The sequence below is a fragment of the Brassica napus genome, chromosome A4 (genome assembly GCF_020379485.1).
Source record: "Brassica napus cultivar Da-Ae chromosome A4, Da-Ae, whole genome shotgun sequence".
NCBI lineage: Eukaryota > Viridiplantae > Streptophyta > Magnoliopsida > Brassicales > Brassicaceae > Brassica > Brassica napus.
This window is the reverse complement of record NC_063437.1, coordinates 13,620,184-13,639,816: the sequence shown is the minus strand read 5'-3', so window position 1 is coordinate 13,639,816 and position 19,633 is coordinate 13,620,184. Positions and strand designations below refer to the sequence as shown.

The following is a 19,633-nucleotide window of genomic DNA, read 5'->3' as shown; positions in this document are numbered from 1 at the left end:
TATTATTGAAAAAAGGAAAGAAGTTGGATTCGTTATCTATTTAGGGAAACTTAAGGCCAAATCGTTTGAGGATCTCAACGTAGCTAACTCTTTCATCTCTTTCGTCGAGATTCTCTCCATTGTTACGAAGAAGAGCTTCGATAACTTCTTTGAATGGAATCTCAATTTCATAATCATCAATTGCAGCTGCAGACTCAGGAGAAGAAGAATCGAGATCCGGCTGCTTTCCCGGAACCCTAACATCGCCGGCGGAAACAGTCGGGGGAGAAGGCGATTTGGAATCGAAATGGCTTCTTGTAACCCTAACATCGGCGGCCGCGAAAGATGACGGAGAAGAAAGAGGCGGCACCTCCGTGAGAGACGGTGAAGCAGAAACACGCGACGGAGATTTCAATTTCGAAGCTCCTCCTCCTGGAGCCTTAACGTTTCCCGCCGCGAAAGACGGCGGAGAAGTCAGAGGCGTCACATCCGTAACCGTAACAGGCTCCTCGGGATCATCAGCAATACGATTCGTCTCCAAAACCCTAACGTTTTTCACCGCGAGAGACGCCGAAGCAGAGACAGGCGTCGTCGGCGGAGATTTCGATTTCGATTTCGATTTCGATTTCGATTTCGAACCTCCTCCTCCTCCTCGTCGAGGTTTGAGCTCCGAAGCCCTAGCTCTGGGCTCGGATCCGGCTGCGGAGGAGGAGAGAGACGCGTTCTCGGGAGGAGTACGGAACACGTCCTCATCGTTGATTGAATCGAGGCTGATCGGAGTCGAAAGCGAGAGGATCGGAGTATGTGTAACCGGCTGCGACATCGGGGTCCCGAGAACCTCCGTGCCGTCCGAGTCAGTGTCTTCTTCCACTCCGGCGAGAGGATCGGCGAAGGGGCAGTTCTTAAGGAAAGATACCTGAGAGGAAGTTACACTGCCGAACTCGCTCTCGTCGCTTCCAACATTTTTCGCCATTTTTGGTGACTTCCTCCACAATTTCCCCAATTTAATGGAGATTTAAGTGTTGTTTACCAAGTCCGGTTTAGTCAATTTCTAATCCTCGCCCGGTCTGACATCGGTCTTTCTTGGTTCAAAATACACGATATTAATCATCACTAGGAGATGTGACAAACAAGATTCAACTTCCTTTTTTTTCCGTAATTTCTTCACCATTTTTTTCATTTTCGGAACAAAAAGTGATATTTGAATTCAATTAATGGGATCCACCATCATCATCATCAATTCATCATTTATAAAATAAAAATTTTCCTCTATATTTAAGAAATGCACTGGAGTAAATTTCACCTATATTATTGTGTTTATATATTTTATACGAAAATAGCAAATGCAATATGGTCTTAAATATATGTTTTATATCTTTCTGTGAATATTATTTTGTAATTTTCATTTTTTGTGTATTATTTTTGAGACAAAAACATGTGTACTGTTCGAAATTATATCTCCAAATAATTGAGAAATACAAAATGTATATTGTTTAGATGGTTTTTAAAAGGGTTGGTCTGGCAGCAAAGCTGAGAATTATATCAATAGACTATCTAATAATAATATAATTGATTGGTTAGTTGGTTTTATAAATTAATCATCATGTTCAGTTCTAATTAATAATCAAAAAGGTTATTTGATCAAAAAAAAAAATCAAAAAGGTTATAAAATGAGAATAAATTGTTAATAAATTTAACATAAAATACGATTAAAAAAAAAACAAAAATTAACATGAAATGTAAGAGAGCAAACAGAAAGCATTACAATACGAAACAAAGTACACTTCTCTCTACTCTTAAATTGTTCATCCAAAAGATGAACTCTTGTGTTTTTAGAAGCCGTCTCCAAAGCTTTTCATGAAAACGAAATGTCATCAAAGAAAAGCCTAAAAGACTTTCTCTCTTCTCTTTTTTCTCATTCGATCTCCACAATCTGAGGCCTCCTCTCTGCAGCTTTCTTGCGTATGAAGATACCCCATCTCAAAGCAGCTTTAAGCTTAAGCCACCCCACAACAGCTTTTCCCGACCCTCTATTACGCTCTCTCCTGTACGTGTTATCGATCTGAGCTTGGTACGGCATATTGTAGCCGTAGCAAGACTCATCCGTCTGACCAAACCCGCCTTGTGTTGTTCCCATAGTGTTCATACCGATCCCAAAAGTCTTCAAAAGTCTCTGCATATCGTCAGTCTCGAGCATCTCAGAACTCCTCAGTCTGATCTCCTCGCTGAAAATGTCTTCGAGACCTTGTCCGGCTCTTGGTCGACACCAATCTTCTCCATTATATGCGTTGGAACTTTCCATTGGCCTGCTGTTGTACTCTTGTACGTTGCTAGGTAGTGAGGGTAATAATTGGCTGCAATGTTGCTGCACAAACTGAGGATATTCAATCGGCTGGGGAAGGGGAGAATAGGGTATAACATTCTGATGGCACTGCACGGCTTGTCTATTGTTCTGGTTATGCAGCTGCTGATGGTTCTGAGCTGTTGGTGCTGTTACCATTTTTGGTTCTGGTAAGCCTTTTATCTCCTTCTCGGCGACTGGTAAGCAATTCAACAGCTTACCATCGTATTCAACAGCTTTATGCCAGTTTTCATACGCTATCTTCACCAGAATGTCTGCAGAGATCTGTTGACATGACCACTGATCAGCTTAACAACCAAAGAAACTGTTTTCAAATCTTGAGAGAGTCTATACCTTTTGGTCATGGTTAAGAGACTCCAGAGATAAAAACTGTCCGTTTGCAATAAGGCCACGGAACTCATAGATATGATTGAAGACAACGCCTGTAGCGTGAGTCTGGTCCGTGTAAAACACATAAAGCTTCCCACCCAACACGCATGTCTTTGCATGCTCCATAGTGTTCTCCCACATTCTATTCGACATTCCACTCCCTAGCAACTACAATATGAGAAACAAAATCAATGAACATGTAACATGTAACATGTATATAGATTTTTCGCTATATTGTTTTTTTTCTTCCTATCACATAAACAGAAGAAGATACTTACATTTCTCAGCTTTTGTGGATCCTTAACTAGGAGTCGAAGGAAGTCTTCCACTGTCACAATGTTAGCTTTAAGTAGCTTCTTGTGTAGCACTCCGTCTTTGGCTATTCTATCCAGTCTCCAGACTTCATCGTGTAGAGCCGGTGGATAATGTTTCTTGTATACTGAAAAAAGTAAAGAGCTGAGTTACTAGTAACTAACACTCTACTTGTCAATATAATCAAAAGGTAAAAAAAACTCACATTCTCCTCTATGATCTTTGACAGCAAACGGTTCTGTTTTGGCTTCACGAATGTGAAAGCCATCACCATACCCTGGAGCGGCCTTAACACCAAGCCTAAACTTTCGGCTCCTGATCCAACTCGAGTTGTCGGTAAAAGTAAGGTCTCCTAAAGTTCCCACACCTTCCTTAAGCACTACTTGCGTGTCACCGGTCAAGATTGGGCGTTTCCCTTCTCGCTCTTTCACTTCAAAGCTCTCGAAGTGCTCTCTGGTCCAATCTTCATCATCCTCATCATTGAAGTCTCCCTCCAACACTACAACGTTGAGCTTTGAAGCGGACTCTTCTCCTGTTTGGACTACATTTCCAGTGTTTGCATCGATAAGAACCACATGGATGGCCGAGCCTCGCTCTCCCTCGACTTTCCCACCTGTGAATAAGTGAGGAGGCATTCGCGTCTTAAACTGAAGTTGAAGGTTTCTTCCATCGCGGCCTTGGATCCTCTTAGGTTCTGGTGATCTGGAGATTTTATAAACCAGAAACTCAAACGCTACAAAGATCACAGAACCATTCTAAAAGGAAAAAGTATAACTGGAGAAAGTACCTGGACGTTAGTTTTGAATTTCCCAACTTTGATAAGGCTCGCTCAACCTCTTCGCTAACCTGTTCATTTGTCCACACCAGAGATAAGTTTACAACTACACTACCATAAGAAAGTCTACTCTAAAAGCAGAGGAATAAAAACTCACGATTCTGCGAAACAATGGCTCCAAAGACGAGCAAAGCCTCTGCAGACTATCTACCTTGACAGCTTCCACAATAACACTGTAAACAGTTTATTTCATATGACGGGTGAGTGAACCAATAAACTTGCAAATGAGTAAAGAGCTTAAGAAATGAGCCATCTCCCAACAATGGTTACATCTACACTCAAGAAGAATCTAGTTTTAAACGGAAGAGGGTTTACATTCTCCACCATGATCTAACCACAAAGCAAGTTCTTCTTCAATAGTTGTTTGCGAGGAATAACCATTGAGTAACTTTTAACTGAAAAATGACATAAAAAGTATTTAAGGAAGTTACCTTGCCAAAGCAGGCACTTTTTGTCTCTTCGATTCTGCCAAGTTGTCTGCATCCTCTTGACTGCATTCGTATCCACGCTTGTTCATGGAACTTTCCATTTAAGAAAAAAAAATAGATATTACAATCTCTGTGTCAAGAGATATACAAAAATTAGAAAAAAAAAACAGCAGAAGTCCACGAAAGGAAGCTTCAGAGGAAGAACACAAGAAACATAACACACATCATAAGTTGAATATAAAACAAATAGCCACAAGCTATAGAGTCTAGACAACCCACATGGGTTTTGGACGGTTTGCAGAAGTCACTGAACCGAGATCTGTTCTTTAATGGTAGATCCAAAGCGTTTATAAAAAAAAAACTTTTTATGGAATCTGTCCATGTGAGCATTAGAATAATGCATAGAGAGAGACACTATTTTAATGGCTGACACTAGTATAAAAAAATCGAATTATATAGAAAAAAAGCAGCTGTTTTTGTGCTTGAATGAATATTGAAAGCTGATACGGCGTGATACCTGGAGCTATCATATGCTGCATTATGTCAACCTTATTGCGTTTTTGACTTCTCCAGTTTTGTCTCTTCTCTGCACTTGTCCCCCTTCCCACATTCTCATGTTTCTTAACATCTGAAAATGTATTTGTTAAGTCTTTACAAAAAAAAAGAAAAGAAAATAGAGTCAAGTAAGTAACTCTTGACCTACTTATGCATAGGCCATGTTCATATCAGTTATTACAGTTAATACAAATCGTCATAAAATCAAATCAGTCTTGCTGTCTCAATCAGATGCAAATCTCAACAAACACAAAACGCTAGTTTAGATAGATCTTAAATCATATATTTATCTCTGGCTAGTAAGAATTTGATGGTTGGGTTTTATAAAAATACAGAAGTCGGTGACTTCTCTTCCAATGTGACTACTAGACAAAAATATATCTGAACTTTGAAGAAAAGTCAAAATAAGTCACTTTCATTATCTATACTTGGATTCGAGAGCAAAACAAAAAAAAGATCTACATATAATACTTTGCCTTGAGAGTTAAGCGATCCTCATGTTCTCATGAGCTATATGCGGAAGAGAAAATCTAGTTTGCTTGCAACGAGAAACTCTTCCGGGCACAGTGAGTGAGAAGAAGTCACGAAACAGTGAAATGCTTACTCACCTTTCCAAGCCCCAAAGAAGTAACCTTCTTCTCTTTGAGAAACAATGCTTGAGCTCTCTATCTCCCTAGCTGACTCGCAAATTTCTGTTGCAGCGTTACACTTATCAGCCTCCTTTTTGGTACTGTGAAGCAATCCTGTTAGTTTCGGCCAATGTAAAATTCGTGTGATGATGACTATGCTCTTCTGAAACTGCCCACAAACTGCTTCTCCATCTCCTTTTTGAAGTTTGAACTTAGGATCATCACTTCCACAATCTGTCACACAACATAAGTAAGGATCTTTAAAAAGAGATAAAAAAAAATAAACACTATCAAAGTGTGCCTAATGCAACAGATAAGAAAATCATGACTGCTCAAAAACCCCTAATAGAGTTACCTTAAGAAAACTAGTTACCGCTCATCAACTGGTATTTTGAGGTTTTTAATTGATTCACCAAACTCGCAGGTTTTTACAAGATTCCATAAGGTTCATAATCTCATTCACGTTAAATCATTAGAGACATAGAATATTTTCTCTAAGAGAAGAGAGTTTAAAAAACAAATTCAAAGGCTCAAGAACGAGATCTAAATAGAGAGGTTTGCAAGCCCTGCAAAATAACACAATAAGAGGAGATGAAAAGAGTCTTTGCTTGAGACATTTTTTAAAGCAGAACCTATTTTTGATTTAGTCTCTATGTTAAGGCTGATTTCAGACTGTGAGTTGGTCTTAGTTTCTTCTATTGTCGTCGTCTTAAGAGTTAGTCGTTTCTATCCATCCAACTCATATTTTTTGTATACTTTTAAGCTTATCTGTATCGAGCATAAGTGACTTGACGTCTTTAAGCCATTTGTCGTTTTTCCGTTTAAGGCTTTTGTCTAAGCCGCTGGTCATTTTTCTTAGAACTTTTTTTTTATTCCATCAAGGACCCTTTTCTAAGCTACCACATATTGTATGTGTCGTTTCAGACAAACTTAACTTAGTTGTTGGTCGTTTTTCTTTCGATACAAGAAAATTGTAAACCAACCGATTCTCTTTGTCTACAGACTTCTCTGAGCAATGGGTTGTTCTTCTATCCAGCAAGTCAAATAGCCAATGGCCAGTCTTTGTCTAGAGACTCCAAAACTCTTATAGCCATGGGTCGTTCTATATCAGTTATGGAACATAAATGGTTTTTTTTTTTTTGTAACATAAATGGTTCATACAGAGTCTTTGCCTTAAAGCCTTTTTTTTTAAAACCATTATGTAAGAATCTTTTTTCTGTTTCATAATCCGTGTTAAGAATCTTTGCGTTATGGTTTTTTAAGGCGTTGGTAGTCTTTGACATAATAAGACCTTTCTAAGCAGTTGGACTTTCCAAACCCGTGGGTTGTTTTTTCGTATCAGCTGTGTCTTAAGCCATATTCAGACAATTGATAATTCTTTCCATCCATTATATTATACACCAGCTCAAGCACTTTTCCATACTTAGGTTGTTTGTTTTTCCATCAAACAAATCGTAAGCTAAGCCATTGTCTTTGTCTCAAGTCTTTTTTAAGCCATGGTTTGTTTCTCAGCAAGTCCACTAACAACCAAGCAAGTCCAATAGCAACCCATAGTCTTTGACTTCAGGCATTTTTCAGCAGAACCTATTTTTGATCGAGTCTCTGTATTAAGACTGATTTCAGACTATGAGCTTGTCTTAATTTCTTCTATTGTCATCTTAAGAGTTGGTCGTTCTGTTCATCCAACTAATAGTTTTTGTATACTTCTAAGCCTTATCTTTGTCGAGCATAAGTGCCTTTTGGTTAATAGTATTTGTCTTACTACTTCATTTAGCTATTGCTCGTTTTTCTTTTCCATCCAGCAAATTGTCTTTAACCCGCTTTGTCATTTTTCTTTTCCATCCAGCAAATTGCATTTTTCGCCTAAACCGTACCTGACCTGCATTTCCTAACAATTTTTTAAAAAACTGGTTCAATTTATCTCGATTTAAACCGGTCCTAACGGTTATATTCTTCCACGTTGTCAGAATTTTTTTTTATATTTTTTCCACTTAAACCACACCGGTCTGGTGTTTTCTATTCGATCGTTCGTGTGTGTTTATAATTATTTGTTTGATCGAAACCCCTTTGTCTAAAAATCAGCCAGCTCTTAAACAGTAGGAGCATGACTTTTTGTGTTGTTAAAAAATGAAATTTTTAGTTCTTGCTATTCTTTTAGTTTTCATATCTATCAGTCAAAACTTTACATTTGTTAAAGCTTCATAAACATCAAGTTTTGATTTATTCCACTGAAACTGAATTTCAAACTACATGACAAACACACAGTTTTTGATTTGTTAAACTGGTGTAATGAACCTTTGGCTTTCTATTGGTCTTCTTAAACTTACTCTTCTTCTTTCAAATCTCTGTAATACTCACTGATCCATTTCTCTATAATGGCCACCTCTTGCCTCCTCTGCTCTTTCAGCCATTCCGGGTCTCCTTTCGTAGCTGCCCTGAGATCAGCATGGTGCGCACCTGTTTCATTCAAACAAAGTTGAGTTTCAATTTTTCTCAACACCACCACCTGACAGAAGAATGTTACCTTTCTTGGTCACAAGCGCGATAATGCTGCTAGAAATGTTCTTCAGTACCCTAAAAATATATGACAAAAAAAAATCAATATGTTAAAATCCAAATCAAATAAAAGTTTTTAACATCATGAAGTACTACTACTACTTACCCTCCACGGCTCCAAGGATCCTGCATTCCATTGGAGAATATGATGTTGCTTCCAAACCTCTTCAACACTGTCTCTATTTTCTACAAACACATAACCAATAACCTCATTTTATTGAAATTAATCCAATGGACGAGAAGAAATGAGACAAGACACAATACAAAACTAACCTTCCCACCAAACTCTGTGGTGATCCAATGTGGCCGAGGCTTGACCCCGTATTTACTCATGCATTGTTCTTCAAATGCCTCATAGTCATTTTCGTACGGTGGGAACATGCTCTGGTTCGAGCAGCTCATTGGCATCACCATCTCCGTACACGCCTGGTTCCACTCAGTGTCAACATTATGTTATTTATAGTTTCATAACATACTCATCTTGTGTTACGCACACTGCAAATTCACTAGAGGAAAGATTTAAACATTTATGAGATTACCTGATAACCCCAACCGTCAAGACCATGATCATCAGTTGGTTGTTCAAGCTCAAAGCATTTCTCTGAACCCGAGTAGTTGTAGTATAAGCTTGCAGCAGCGAAAGCACGGTCAAGATTACTTGATCCTCGAGGGAACCCATCTATTATCTTACACATCTGATCCAAAGCTAAACTGGTAAGAGATTACTTGATGACACACTTTGGCATGAAATTATTATTATCACCTGCTCAACTGGATAACCAGGCAGTGGAGCCATGAAATTAGCTGCGGTCGCATAATTAACCATGGCTGTATACACAAACGCTTCCATCAACCAATCTCTTGCTGAATATATTGAATGAAGGCCTCTGTAGTTACAAGCAAAACAGTTCCGGTTAAGCCTTTTTCTAGAGTTTAGAGAACAAAGAATGGATATCACTAAGCTTTAAGACACAACTTACTTGCAAGTTCTGAACTTTTTGCTGAGTTCTGGCAAGCCATGTTTCATGGTGGAAACTGCATCTAGCTCTTCCCAGCTTCTCTTGATGACTTTGAAACAATTAACACTAGCATCCTGTTTGTAAAAGTGGTTCATAATAACTTCATTGTAACATCATTTTTGTATGAACGTTTTTTGGACACAGAGCATACTACACCTTGAAATCCTGAGAAATGGCATCATAGAAGCTGGCCAATGGCACGATGTTATCGAAATGAAGAATTGGAGCAGAGGATGCTAATGCTCCGATTGCTATGTGGGGATACTTGAGCCTGAACCACGCTGCAAGCACTGAACTCAAGACATAACACACAACAGAACGTAGTTTATGAGGACTGATAGTTAAATCATTAGAAGTTATTAATTCCATTGAGAGAGGGTGGGTGTGAGCTTACTTCCACCATAAGAGCCACCAAAGACAACCACGGGTGAGGCCTCAGATGATAGATTCTGCTTCAAGCTTCTTATCAGGATTGCATAATCAGCCAACGCCTGCTGAGAGCTCAAGTAACCCAATGTCTCAGCCGTCTTATGCGACTTCTTACCAAATGGTGTCGACTCTCCATAGAACCGGTGCTGCAATGATATGCAACCAACACAAAAAACACTATTATACACATTTTAAATCTCTCATTCTTGAAACCAGACTTGAGACTATGTTCTTACCTCAATGAAGACAAGAAGAGCCCTGAACTTGGGTGCAATATCTGACATGAAACCGGTGTTGGAAGCAAACCAGTCGATGTCTCCTTCATTTCCGGTGTAGACAAAGATGGGGCCACCTTTGCGCCAGAAACGTCGGTTGATGAGGTACTTCTGCTGGAAGACTTTGTAGCTCTCTGGTCTGAAACTGAAGTGGTCAAGATTCTGAGGGAAGTAGCGAGTCTCAAAAGGCGACTCTGATTTTGACTTGGAGGTCTTCTTGTTTTGTCTTAGAGAAGAAAGATGGTGGAAACCTCCTGGAGGATAAGTTGCTTCTGCAAAAATAGTGAAGAACAGGAACAGTAGACACAAACAAGCAGACATGTTTTTTTTTCTCTCTCTCGCACAAAACAAGAGTAACTCAAATACAAGCAAGAAGTGGGCTTTGGTCTTATGCTTATAAAAAATTAGTTTTTGCATTCATCGAGTTTTGGTTTCCCAAGTAAACTGTTTTGTCCTTTTCAGAACTTGTGATGATGCTGCCTCTACCTCTCTCTCTCTCTCTAGTCTCAAGCATGATGATGACACAGAAGAGAGTAACAATCAACCGAACTTTCCATACAAGTGGCCATAATGATCCAAAACAAAAGACAGACTCCACATCAATATTTAGTTAAAATCTATATGTTATTGTTGTTGTAAGTGATTGTCATGAACAATACTGCCAAAACAAAAAAGGTTGGGGAAAGGCCCCAAGTGAGAAAACCAATGAGGCTATGATGTAAAAAAAAAAAAAAGAAACCACTTTCTTATCTTAAGTTAGTTTCTGATAAGAGTTTTGAAATTAATTGAGACTTTCAACACCAATAATTCCACATAAGACATAACAGAACCTAGGAAGTCTAAACAGGTTGTTAATCTTGAATATTCCACTACAAAAGTCACATTCTTTATCAAAGAACAGGATACAGCTCACATCAGTATGTTCTGTCATCACAACTCACAAAGTTTGAGAAAAAGCTGAACTGAGCACAACCACAAATGCACAAACTTTTTTACCCAAAGATGAGAACTTTCATTATTGTTTAGGCCCACAATTTAGATACATGTTGTTGCCAAAGAAGAAAATTTTGTAGACTAATAGTTTCAAGATTCAACATTTTTAAACTTAGACCCTTCTTAGATTATGAAACTGCTTTTATATACTATCTAATGCTTTTTGGTATAACACAAATGAGATATGAACACAGTGACATATGAACACAGTGAACACTGTAAAGCAAAAATGAGGAAAATTGATTAAGATTAGCGCTCAAGAAGCTCATCATCGCGCTCATGTGGTTCGAATCGAACACATAGTTGAAGTTCATTGGCTCCGCTTCCACCAGAAGGTAACGAAATTGAGACCATAGGCACTTCCGGGAGAGCAAAGCACAGATTCAGAGAGGTTTCTAAATAAAAGAGAAGAAGTCTTGACCGATGTAACACAATGTATCTGAACATCACTTTTGATTAGGCCGAGATGAACCGTCACAAACCGGAATAAACCGAGTTGACCGACTTGTTAGTGATTTAAGTACTATTTTCTTGGTCAACAGATAGATTTACTCTCACTCCGTTCTTTTTCTTATATGAACTAGAGATTTTTTCTTTCGCGCGGATTGTGTCTTATAAATTTATTTTATTTATAATATTATTTATCGGTTTTTTTTCTTTTACATTAACTTCTTGTTTTTTCAATGTTAGTTTTTCTTAGTTTAAATTTATATGTTTATAATTTTTCACTTTTTTTGTTGTAGATGGAGAATTATATTTTTTATTGATGGTTTTTTGTATGTGACATAAACTTTTTGAAATTTTAAAATAATATTATATATAGTACGATTAACACATTAAAGAAGAGAAACATATTCAGACACATTTTACACAGGTTTTATATGCATAATTTTAAACATTATATATGTATATATTATAAGTTTGAAACATGTAAATGCTTTCTAAAGCTAAATACTTGTTCTGAGTTTACATAACTTATCGAAAGTTTTATCTCTTTTTAAATTCAAATCACAGAAAAAAAAATATCAAAAAGTCAGTACAGATGGGTTTTTTGGGCTTTTAAATCAACACTGAAAAATTACATGAATCAGATAACAACAGTTTTATAAACAACTGGATAAAATTTGACCGAGCCAAAGATTTTTACACAATATGTTCTTTCTTCTTCAAATTGCGAAGAACCTATAGACACAAGAAAAAAAATCATAATTTTTATTTTCACTTATATAACATTTTTTCTCCTTTACACACAAAGTTTATTACACTGCTATAAGCAATGGAGAACTCTATTCATATAAGATTCACATCTATGCATTTTGACAAAGAAGAATTTTAGTCATCTTTAGTTTCAGAATGAACCAACTTCAGTCATATACACTATATTTTCTCTATGATTCAAATCTTACAATTTTAATATATGTGCAGATTTCCATGTGAAAAAGCACGCACGCCATCTATCATTCAACCTATTACTTCCAAAGTAAACACTATAATCCTCGTTTGGTTAGCTCCACAAACTAATCTCTTTCGATCAGTTTACTAAAAAATATGGATATTAATATCAGAAAAGAATATAAAAACTATCAACAACAAATATTGGCACAAGACTATTTGGTTGAAGGAACATATTCCACGTAATGCGTTTATATTATGGCTGGCTTTGCGGAGAAGACTGCCAACCAAGGATCGTTTGAGGCGTTGGAGGTTAAATGTCTCAGGAATGTGCGTCCTTTGTAATATGGAAATAGAGACTCACCATCATCTCTTCTTTGAATGATCTTTCTCTCGCTTGATATGAGAGCCTTTTGCTGCTGAAGTTTAGATTTCTCCTCCGGCTGATCTACACTCTGTTGCAGTCTGGATCAATCAACCTCACGTCAATGCAGATGCACATGCTACTCCAGTCATCAAGCTCTACTTTCAGTCAGACATCTTCCCGGTGTGGAAAGAGCGTAATGCTCGTGTGTTCACAGCTGTCTCCTCACCTTCATCAGTCATTCTTGCCTCTCTCGACCATATGATGCGTGACCGTCTCCTCTCTTACCCGGCAAGTTCTTCTTTCTCCTTTTCTCTACTTCTTTTTATCTTTCTTGTATAAGACCTCCTTAAGGCTTTTTTTACCTTGAGTTGTTGTTGGTTGTTTTTGTTTCCTTGCTGTAATAAGTTGTTTAAAAACAACAGTGTAACCATTCAGAAAATGATAATCTTAACATCTTACCAAAAAAAAAACAACAAATAATGATTTATTTATGTGAATATATATTTTATTTTAAATCATTATAGTGGACGAAGAAAGCACCATAATTTGTACAACAAATTTTCTTAGATTCACCTCATCATACTCACTATTTTACCATTTTAATTACATAATTTTACATGAGCTTCTTCACCCTCCCCGGTTATTTTCTCTTTATTTATAACTACAATATAAAGTTATAAACTATATATATTATAAATTAATAATTTATTTACCCTTGAAATCTAACGATTAAAAATAGAACATAACTCAATATAGATTTATGATTCTATTAATAAATTATCAGTTACAAATTTGAAATTTCTAGAAATATTAAAAGTCGTATGTTAGTTAATTATCTTCTAAATAACGTCTATTTCTAATTCTTTTTGGATGAGAATATTTTGGCTGAGGTGGATAGTCCCAAAAACCTTAAATTTAATCTCTTTTATATAGTAGGATTTAGTGAATTGCCATTAAATATGCTTTTTCCTTATAATGCTTCAAGAGCAGCACTATGCCAATTCAACCAACAGCCACTCGTCTCTTTTGATTATCATGACCGCTTAGAAATTACACTTATACACACCTGATGGAGGGTGTGTCCACACTCCACTATGACATACATAATGAATGTAATGAAATATGCTCAGCCATAGCATCGTCCTGACCAAATACAGTAATTGCCAACATCCAGTAACAAGCGATATATTTTCAGCGGAGAGGGTATATGTTTCTTCAAAATGAGATTGTTGTGTGATTTCCGAATCCGCCACAATAGCCACTAAGGAAGTAGCTGTGCTTGGACAGCTGTCTCAATGTCCAAGGATATTAACTATAGGACATGCACCAAGTTTCCTGAGAAATTGGACATTCGAAGAGGAAATCGATGATCGTTTCTACCGAAAAACAACATCGTTGGAAAGTAGTATCCATATGAATACCTTGGGAGTCAAGTCTCATAAACTTGCCTAAAGCTCCAGATATAATCCTCCAAAGAAAGTGTTAAAGTTTAGGCAGCTCACGTACATACCCTTATTTTTATAACAGGATTGCCTCTTGGTGGAGTAACAGCATAAACACATGAATCCATCAGTCGTGCCTAGTAATACAATAATCTGAATGTATATGACCAAAATGGGTTGTTCTGGACCACAACATTTTCTCAAATAAATTTGTTTCACCAATACTCTGCCGGTCTCCGTAAGATACGAAGATAGAGCATTCATTCCAAAATATTGTTAACCAGCATTTATCATTAGATAGATTAGTAGGGATCCAGAAAAATAAGAATCCATTTCCCATCTACAACATTGAAAAAGAACACCATGCTTAATGATTCAATATTGATGACCATCCATATGATTGTTTACGCTGAGAGGAATCTTGTAATACAAATCCATCCTTATAGTAATATTTTGTTTTGAACATGCAAACGAACAGTGTGTTAGAATATGTTATAGTAGACGCCAAGCTTCTTTTGCCAATAAGGCATTATTGAACTTTTCCAAATCTCGAAAGTCAAAGCCGACATCTTGTTTCAGGAATTGTAATTTATCCCAATGCAGCTGCTGAAATGAGAAACATATTTTCTCTGATTGCCCTTCTTCAAAACAGGTATGGTCTTTTCTTTACCAACAAAGCATATCTCTTGCCTCCTACTAAGTTTGAGAATAGCATCAGATGATTAAGACCCTACAAGAGAGCCAAACATTGTCTTGATTCTTATAAGCTCGCTGTTCAAGCGTCTATGTATGTCATCTGGAGAAAAAAAAACTCTCGGTATACAATTTGGTTTGCCGACCCGCTCCATCACTAATCTTGAATGTTCAACTTACTCTTAGGGCCAAGCTTGATTCTCTATCGCGAGCTCATAGGAACCGGCCAAAAATACTAACCTTTCTCTCTACATGGCTACAGTTGTTTAGTAGTTGACTAGGTAATAATCCGCGCCTTGTGCGGAATGTGATTATTAGTTTCGTTAATTTTAATAAAAAAACATTAAATCTGTTTAATCTGGATATTAGTTAGGTTTTACGTTTTTTTTTTAATCTTCTAAAATATAACTATTATTTTAAATTAATATTCATTTTAGTTTATTCGGTTAAAATATTTGATTTTTTGGTTTTTCCGGTCAAAACCAAAAATTAATATTATTTGTTTATTTTCATATTATGAATTTTAGATAGTCGTTATGTCGAACTAATAGTTTTAAATTATAGTTTTTAAACAGATAATAGTTTAATAAATAGAAAATAATATTATTAAGATAAATCATTTCACTACAATTTGGTCGGTAGTGAAAGAAGCATTAAGAAAAAATATTTCAACTTTCAAAAAAATTAGATATTTCAGTTGTGGTTAATACTTAGTTAGAAGGTGCTCACATCAAGGTGCACATGTATGTTTATGTAAAAAGTATATAAAAATAGTTGAAAAATATATAAAGATATTGTTAATTAACATCAAATGACATTTTTGTTCAAAATAATATATGAAAGATAAAATTAAAATTAATTTAAAATAAAAAAGACCTTGACATTAGTCATTTTTCATATAAAGAAAATAAAATTATATCCGTAAATAGGGATGGGTACATATCAAATATCTGGGTATTTGAAAGCATTATTGTCGATTCGATATTTAGCCACCTAGATATTCGGTGACTCGGATATCCGAAATGTTTTAGAATTTTAAAGAATATCTGATTTGATTCGTAAATAAAATAAAATTTTAAAAATAATTTATTAATAACATTTTATTACAAAAATAAAACATTATATAACCTTTTAAATTCTAGTACCTAATATAATAAATTTAATTCATAAAAATATTTTAAAACTGATATAAAGTATAATATATATAACATATATATATAATTCTTTACATATATGTATATATATGCATATAACATATCGAATTAGATATATGTTCCTAAAAATATTGGTATTTGTGATTTGCTTCTTTTTTTGATATTGTATTTTAGTATTTGATTTGTTTCGTAGAGTTTCAAATATCCAGTTTTTGGTTCAAATCAAAACAGATAACAAATCGAATCAAAATTTATGAATATTTTGCTCAACTTTATCCGTAAATATAAAAATAATATATATATATAGTTTGGTTTTTGATTCGTTATCTATTTTTATTCGAACCGAAAAATCCAGAGTTTTATTGGAACCATGTATGTGATGTGAGTTTTATATTAAAAAAAAAACACAAAGTACATAGTGTGAACACATTTATGATTATAGTGTGAACGTGTTAGCATATTTATTATCAAATCATTGTGAGACTGACATGTGTCTATTATAATGTGAATGCATTTATTACAATGCTTCTCTTTTAATATATAAGAGATTTTTTTGGTTATTTTATTATTATGCAGATCGTGCTGATCTGAGGCTTTCAATACTGTAATCCTGTGGGATATTAGGAAACAATGTTTACATGTAATTTTTGTGTAAAAATTAATGAAAATTAGTTGAAAACATGACTCACTTGAGAAGAAAATAGGTTAATCAAAGTTGCATAGTCACATAATCCTACGAGGCCGGTTGAGAGAGACAAATGAATAACGATAGTGCAAACCCCATGATAATGCTTCATTCTTGTACATATGTTTTGATGATAATGAGCATGACATGTCAATGACTCGCTTAGGAGAAAAAAAGAAAGCAGCTTTTTTAAAAGTACACTAAAAAGGAGTAAATTAAAAAGGGGATGCGAATGCATTGAGGGACTGATTTTCTAATTATAACCGTTAGATAAAATGAAAAGTGGTGGTAAGATTTATTTCTAAATAGTAAATACAAATGAAAATGAAACATTTTACGCCAATGCATGAAAGTCAATTCACAAGTGTTAAATCATGATTATCATAGTTTTATAATATGCTAAAACTTAATAATTACAATAGAAAGTTGATACAAATTTGAATAATATAGAAATATATATAATTAATTCCCAAAACTGATAGGTGAAGAATGAATTATCTAGAGATGAAACACCTTTTTCTTCATTTCTTTAATTAGTTTTCGTATATTTGGACGTTTTAACGCAAGAATAAATTATGGTACAACCGCACAATCCACTATTTTGTAGCATTTAAAAATATAAATATAAATTAATCAATCTAATAGGTGTGTTGTCTTTTTAGATTCAAAAATTAAAGAAGAAAGAAGAAAAATATGAAAGTGAAAATATTATTGCTGTAAAAATGAGAGAGATGAGGTTTTAATCTCTTTTTCATAGTCCATATACTTTTTACTCTTATTTAAGTTGAGTTATTATTCCAAAAATGAAGGTTACATTATTATCTTATTAACTATAAGGTGTATGGACTTTTGGCCCAGATAATTCTTTATTTCCGAAGGTAAACATGCCGTAAACTACCCTTCTCAACAGAAATCGAACTAGCGGCACAATCAAACCTATTTCAGATACTAAACCACATGTCCTATGCACGGTTAATTTTGTCATGTTAAATTTTTCATTAGTAATGAAATTATTATTCTTTTTTGGTCAAGTCTAAACTTGTCTAATAATAAACTACCAAATAAAATTTTAATACAGAAAGATGAGTGATTGAACTTAGACTCACATACATGAATCCACACCTCGACAAAACCTAGGTGTAATCTCATATTTAGTTAAACCGATTAAGATTATTTTACGTTTTTTAAGTAACAAGTTTTGAACAAAAATCTTTTAAACCAATTTCAGTTTTGATATATGAATACACTTCACTATTGTTTGAAATAAGATTATTAGAAATTATCTAGAGAACTATAAAAGCAGTATGCTTTAAATTGAATTATAACGCTAACCACTCATAAGCCAAAAAATGTAGTTTTATCTTTTCATCATTAGTCACTCACAAACTAAACAAAAAATTCTAAGGCTATGGTTTGTTCCCAGGGTTAATTCAAGAGTGGTTGATTAGTACCAATTTGGTGTGGCTTGTGGGGATATTGATGTTATGTTATGGTTTTTGTGGTCCTGTGAATTAATCACTCTGCACGTTTTTTTCCTCTTTCGTTATCCGAATGAATTTGTGGTTCCTCGATCTTCTGAACTACCAAAAATTATGTGATGAGATTTCTCATCTACCTTTCTTCCCATCTCTTCACCTACCCAATTGCCCATTATTTCCAGCAAAATTTATATGATATATCAGTGAATATTTGTTGTAGATCCATTTCAAGTTTCTAACGTTGGTTTCAAAGACCAAGACATAAGTATCAAACTAAAAGACATTTACATTTAGAAATAAATAAATAAAAGACATTTATAGAAAAATGAGAATTATATGCACATATGACATTCCTTATGAATATTGTTTTTTTTGTTTTTGATAAGTGTTATGAATATTGTGCGTCCTTCATTTTATAGATCTTATAATCTGACTATCTGAGTCTACACTACTGAAGAACCAACTTTGACCTGAAATAGTATCAGTTTCATTACATGCTCCATCAATGTAGCATCTTCTTATATAACTCAATTGATAACTCAAGAGCCTCCTCTGTAAATTTTGATACTTTAATTTGCGCTTCACACCATATTTATTACACCCTCTTTTTCGCTACACTCAAAATCTCTTGTGGATTTCTATTTCTTTTTAAAAGAATTATCCGATTTTCCAAATATAACACAAATCTATGGAAAATAGGTGAAATTATAACCTTTTGGAAGTTTTTATAACAAAAAAAATTATTCGAAAATATGGAAGATGTAGGAAAAACACCAAGGTTATTGGTTTATTGATTTCTCCTCCGTTCCACAAATATTACACTGTGTATCACATTGTATACAACGTGTCTTCAAAATTTTGGCTATGGATAAAGTTCGGATATAGCTTACCAAATAAAAAATTTAATTGTGGAGAGACATTTAATTTCCAAGTAAAAATTAAAAGAGGTTAAGTATGTGGACCGTTAAAAGTCTGACCAGTTTTTGTATCTAGATATACTTTTTTCAAACGTAACTACTTTAAAACAAAAAAAAATCCTTTAGAACGCCATCTTATAAAAACGGGAGAGCAGTAGTCTTTTCCATCATCAACTTAAATATCCAGAAAATTTGAAGAGACATTTAGCTATGTAAGGCAATACTGTATATACATATATTCAAGATGGTGTATGAATGTTTAGCAAACAGAAAGAAGAAGAGTAAAAAGAAGATAGTGTGTGAATGTATAATGAGATCTTATCGTCAATCGTTATGGCCAAAGAAGATAACGAACTCTGGACAAAAACTTCGCACTCACAGCCGTACGTCACTTAAATTTTCGAATTGGGGTAGGGACTTTTTTTGACATCTTGGGGTAGGGACTTAAAAATAACGTAAAGACCGAACATTTTTAACTCATCTTTTTTTTTTTTTGGTCGAAACTCATTTGTTTTTACACTTTTATTTAAATGCTACGCAAGTTTCTTTTTTTTTTTGAACAAACATGCATTTCATTTCATTTAGACTAGAGTTTCCACTCCCAAACTGGAGTTCATTACATACTCAGCGAGAACAGACTTTGCCACCAAGTCTGCTTCGGAATTAAAGCTACGGGAGATGAAGTTAAAGGAGATTACATCAAAGAGAGAAACATAATGATAAATATCAAACATGATACCGAACAGTTCAGGTTGATACTCTCC

The 19,633-nt window shown here is 34.9% G+C and overlaps 4 protein-coding genes across 5 annotated transcripts; all 4 read right to left on the bottom strand.

Moving 5' to 3' along the window:
• Nucleotides 1-23: 23 nt before the first annotated feature.
• On the bottom strand, nucleotides 24-1,152 carry LOC125608009. Its single transcript, XM_048777695.1, has 2 exons — nucleotides 594-1,152; nucleotides 24-389 (listed from the first exon to the last, which is right to left on the bottom strand). Exons 1-2 carry the CDS (start codon nucleotides 950-952, stop codon nucleotides 41-43), a joined length of 708 nt encoding a protein of 235 aa, XP_048633652.1. The 5' UTR covers nucleotides 953-1,152; the 3' UTR covers nucleotides 24-40.
• Nucleotides 1,153-1,650: 498 nt separating this feature from the next.
• Nucleotides 1,651-5,729, bottom strand: LOC125608007 (calmodulin-binding protein 60 E-like). 2 transcript variants are annotated; one of them, XM_048777693.1, is made up of 8 exons: nucleotides 4,803-5,729; nucleotides 4,289-4,378; nucleotides 3,955-4,030; nucleotides 3,810-3,868; nucleotides 3,228-3,724; nucleotides 2,989-3,149; nucleotides 2,675-2,878; nucleotides 1,651-2,605 (listed from the first exon to the last, which is right to left on the bottom strand). In XM_048777693.1, exons 2-8 carry the CDS (start codon nucleotides 4,372-4,374, stop codon nucleotides 1,895-1,897), a joined length of 1,794 nt encoding a protein of 597 aa, XP_048633650.1. In that variant the 5' UTR covers nucleotides 4,375-4,378; nucleotides 4,803-5,729; the 3' UTR covers nucleotides 1,651-1,894. The 2 variants fall into 2 exon arrangements, with proteins under 2 accessions (XP_048633650.1, XP_048633649.1); XM_048777692.1 differs by lacking the exon at nucleotides 4,803-5,729 and having other exon boundaries at nucleotides 4,289-4,748.
• LOC125608199 lies at nucleotides 5,441-6,319 on the bottom strand. The gene is made up of 2 exons (XM_048778170.1): nucleotides 6,226-6,319; nucleotides 5,441-5,703 (listed from the first exon to the last, which is right to left on the bottom strand). Exons 1-2 carry the CDS (start codon nucleotides 6,317-6,319, stop codon nucleotides 5,441-5,443), a joined length of 357 nt encoding a protein of 118 aa, XP_048634127.1.
• A 1,283-nt stretch (nucleotides 6,320-7,602) lies between these two features.
• Nucleotides 7,603-10,570, bottom strand: LOC125608008 (lysosomal Pro-X carboxypeptidase-like). The gene is made up of 10 exons (XM_048777694.1): nucleotides 9,710-10,570; nucleotides 9,439-9,619; nucleotides 9,201-9,334; nucleotides 9,006-9,118; nucleotides 8,789-8,912; nucleotides 8,565-8,720; nucleotides 8,299-8,451; nucleotides 8,132-8,211; nucleotides 7,994-8,043; nucleotides 7,603-7,926 (listed from the first exon to the last, which is right to left on the bottom strand). Exons 1-10 carry the CDS (start codon nucleotides 10,163-10,165, stop codon nucleotides 7,793-7,795), a joined length of 1,581 nt encoding a protein of 526 aa, XP_048633651.1. The 5' UTR covers nucleotides 10,166-10,570; the 3' UTR covers nucleotides 7,603-7,792.
• Nucleotides 10,571-19,633: the final 9,063 nt, after the last annotated feature.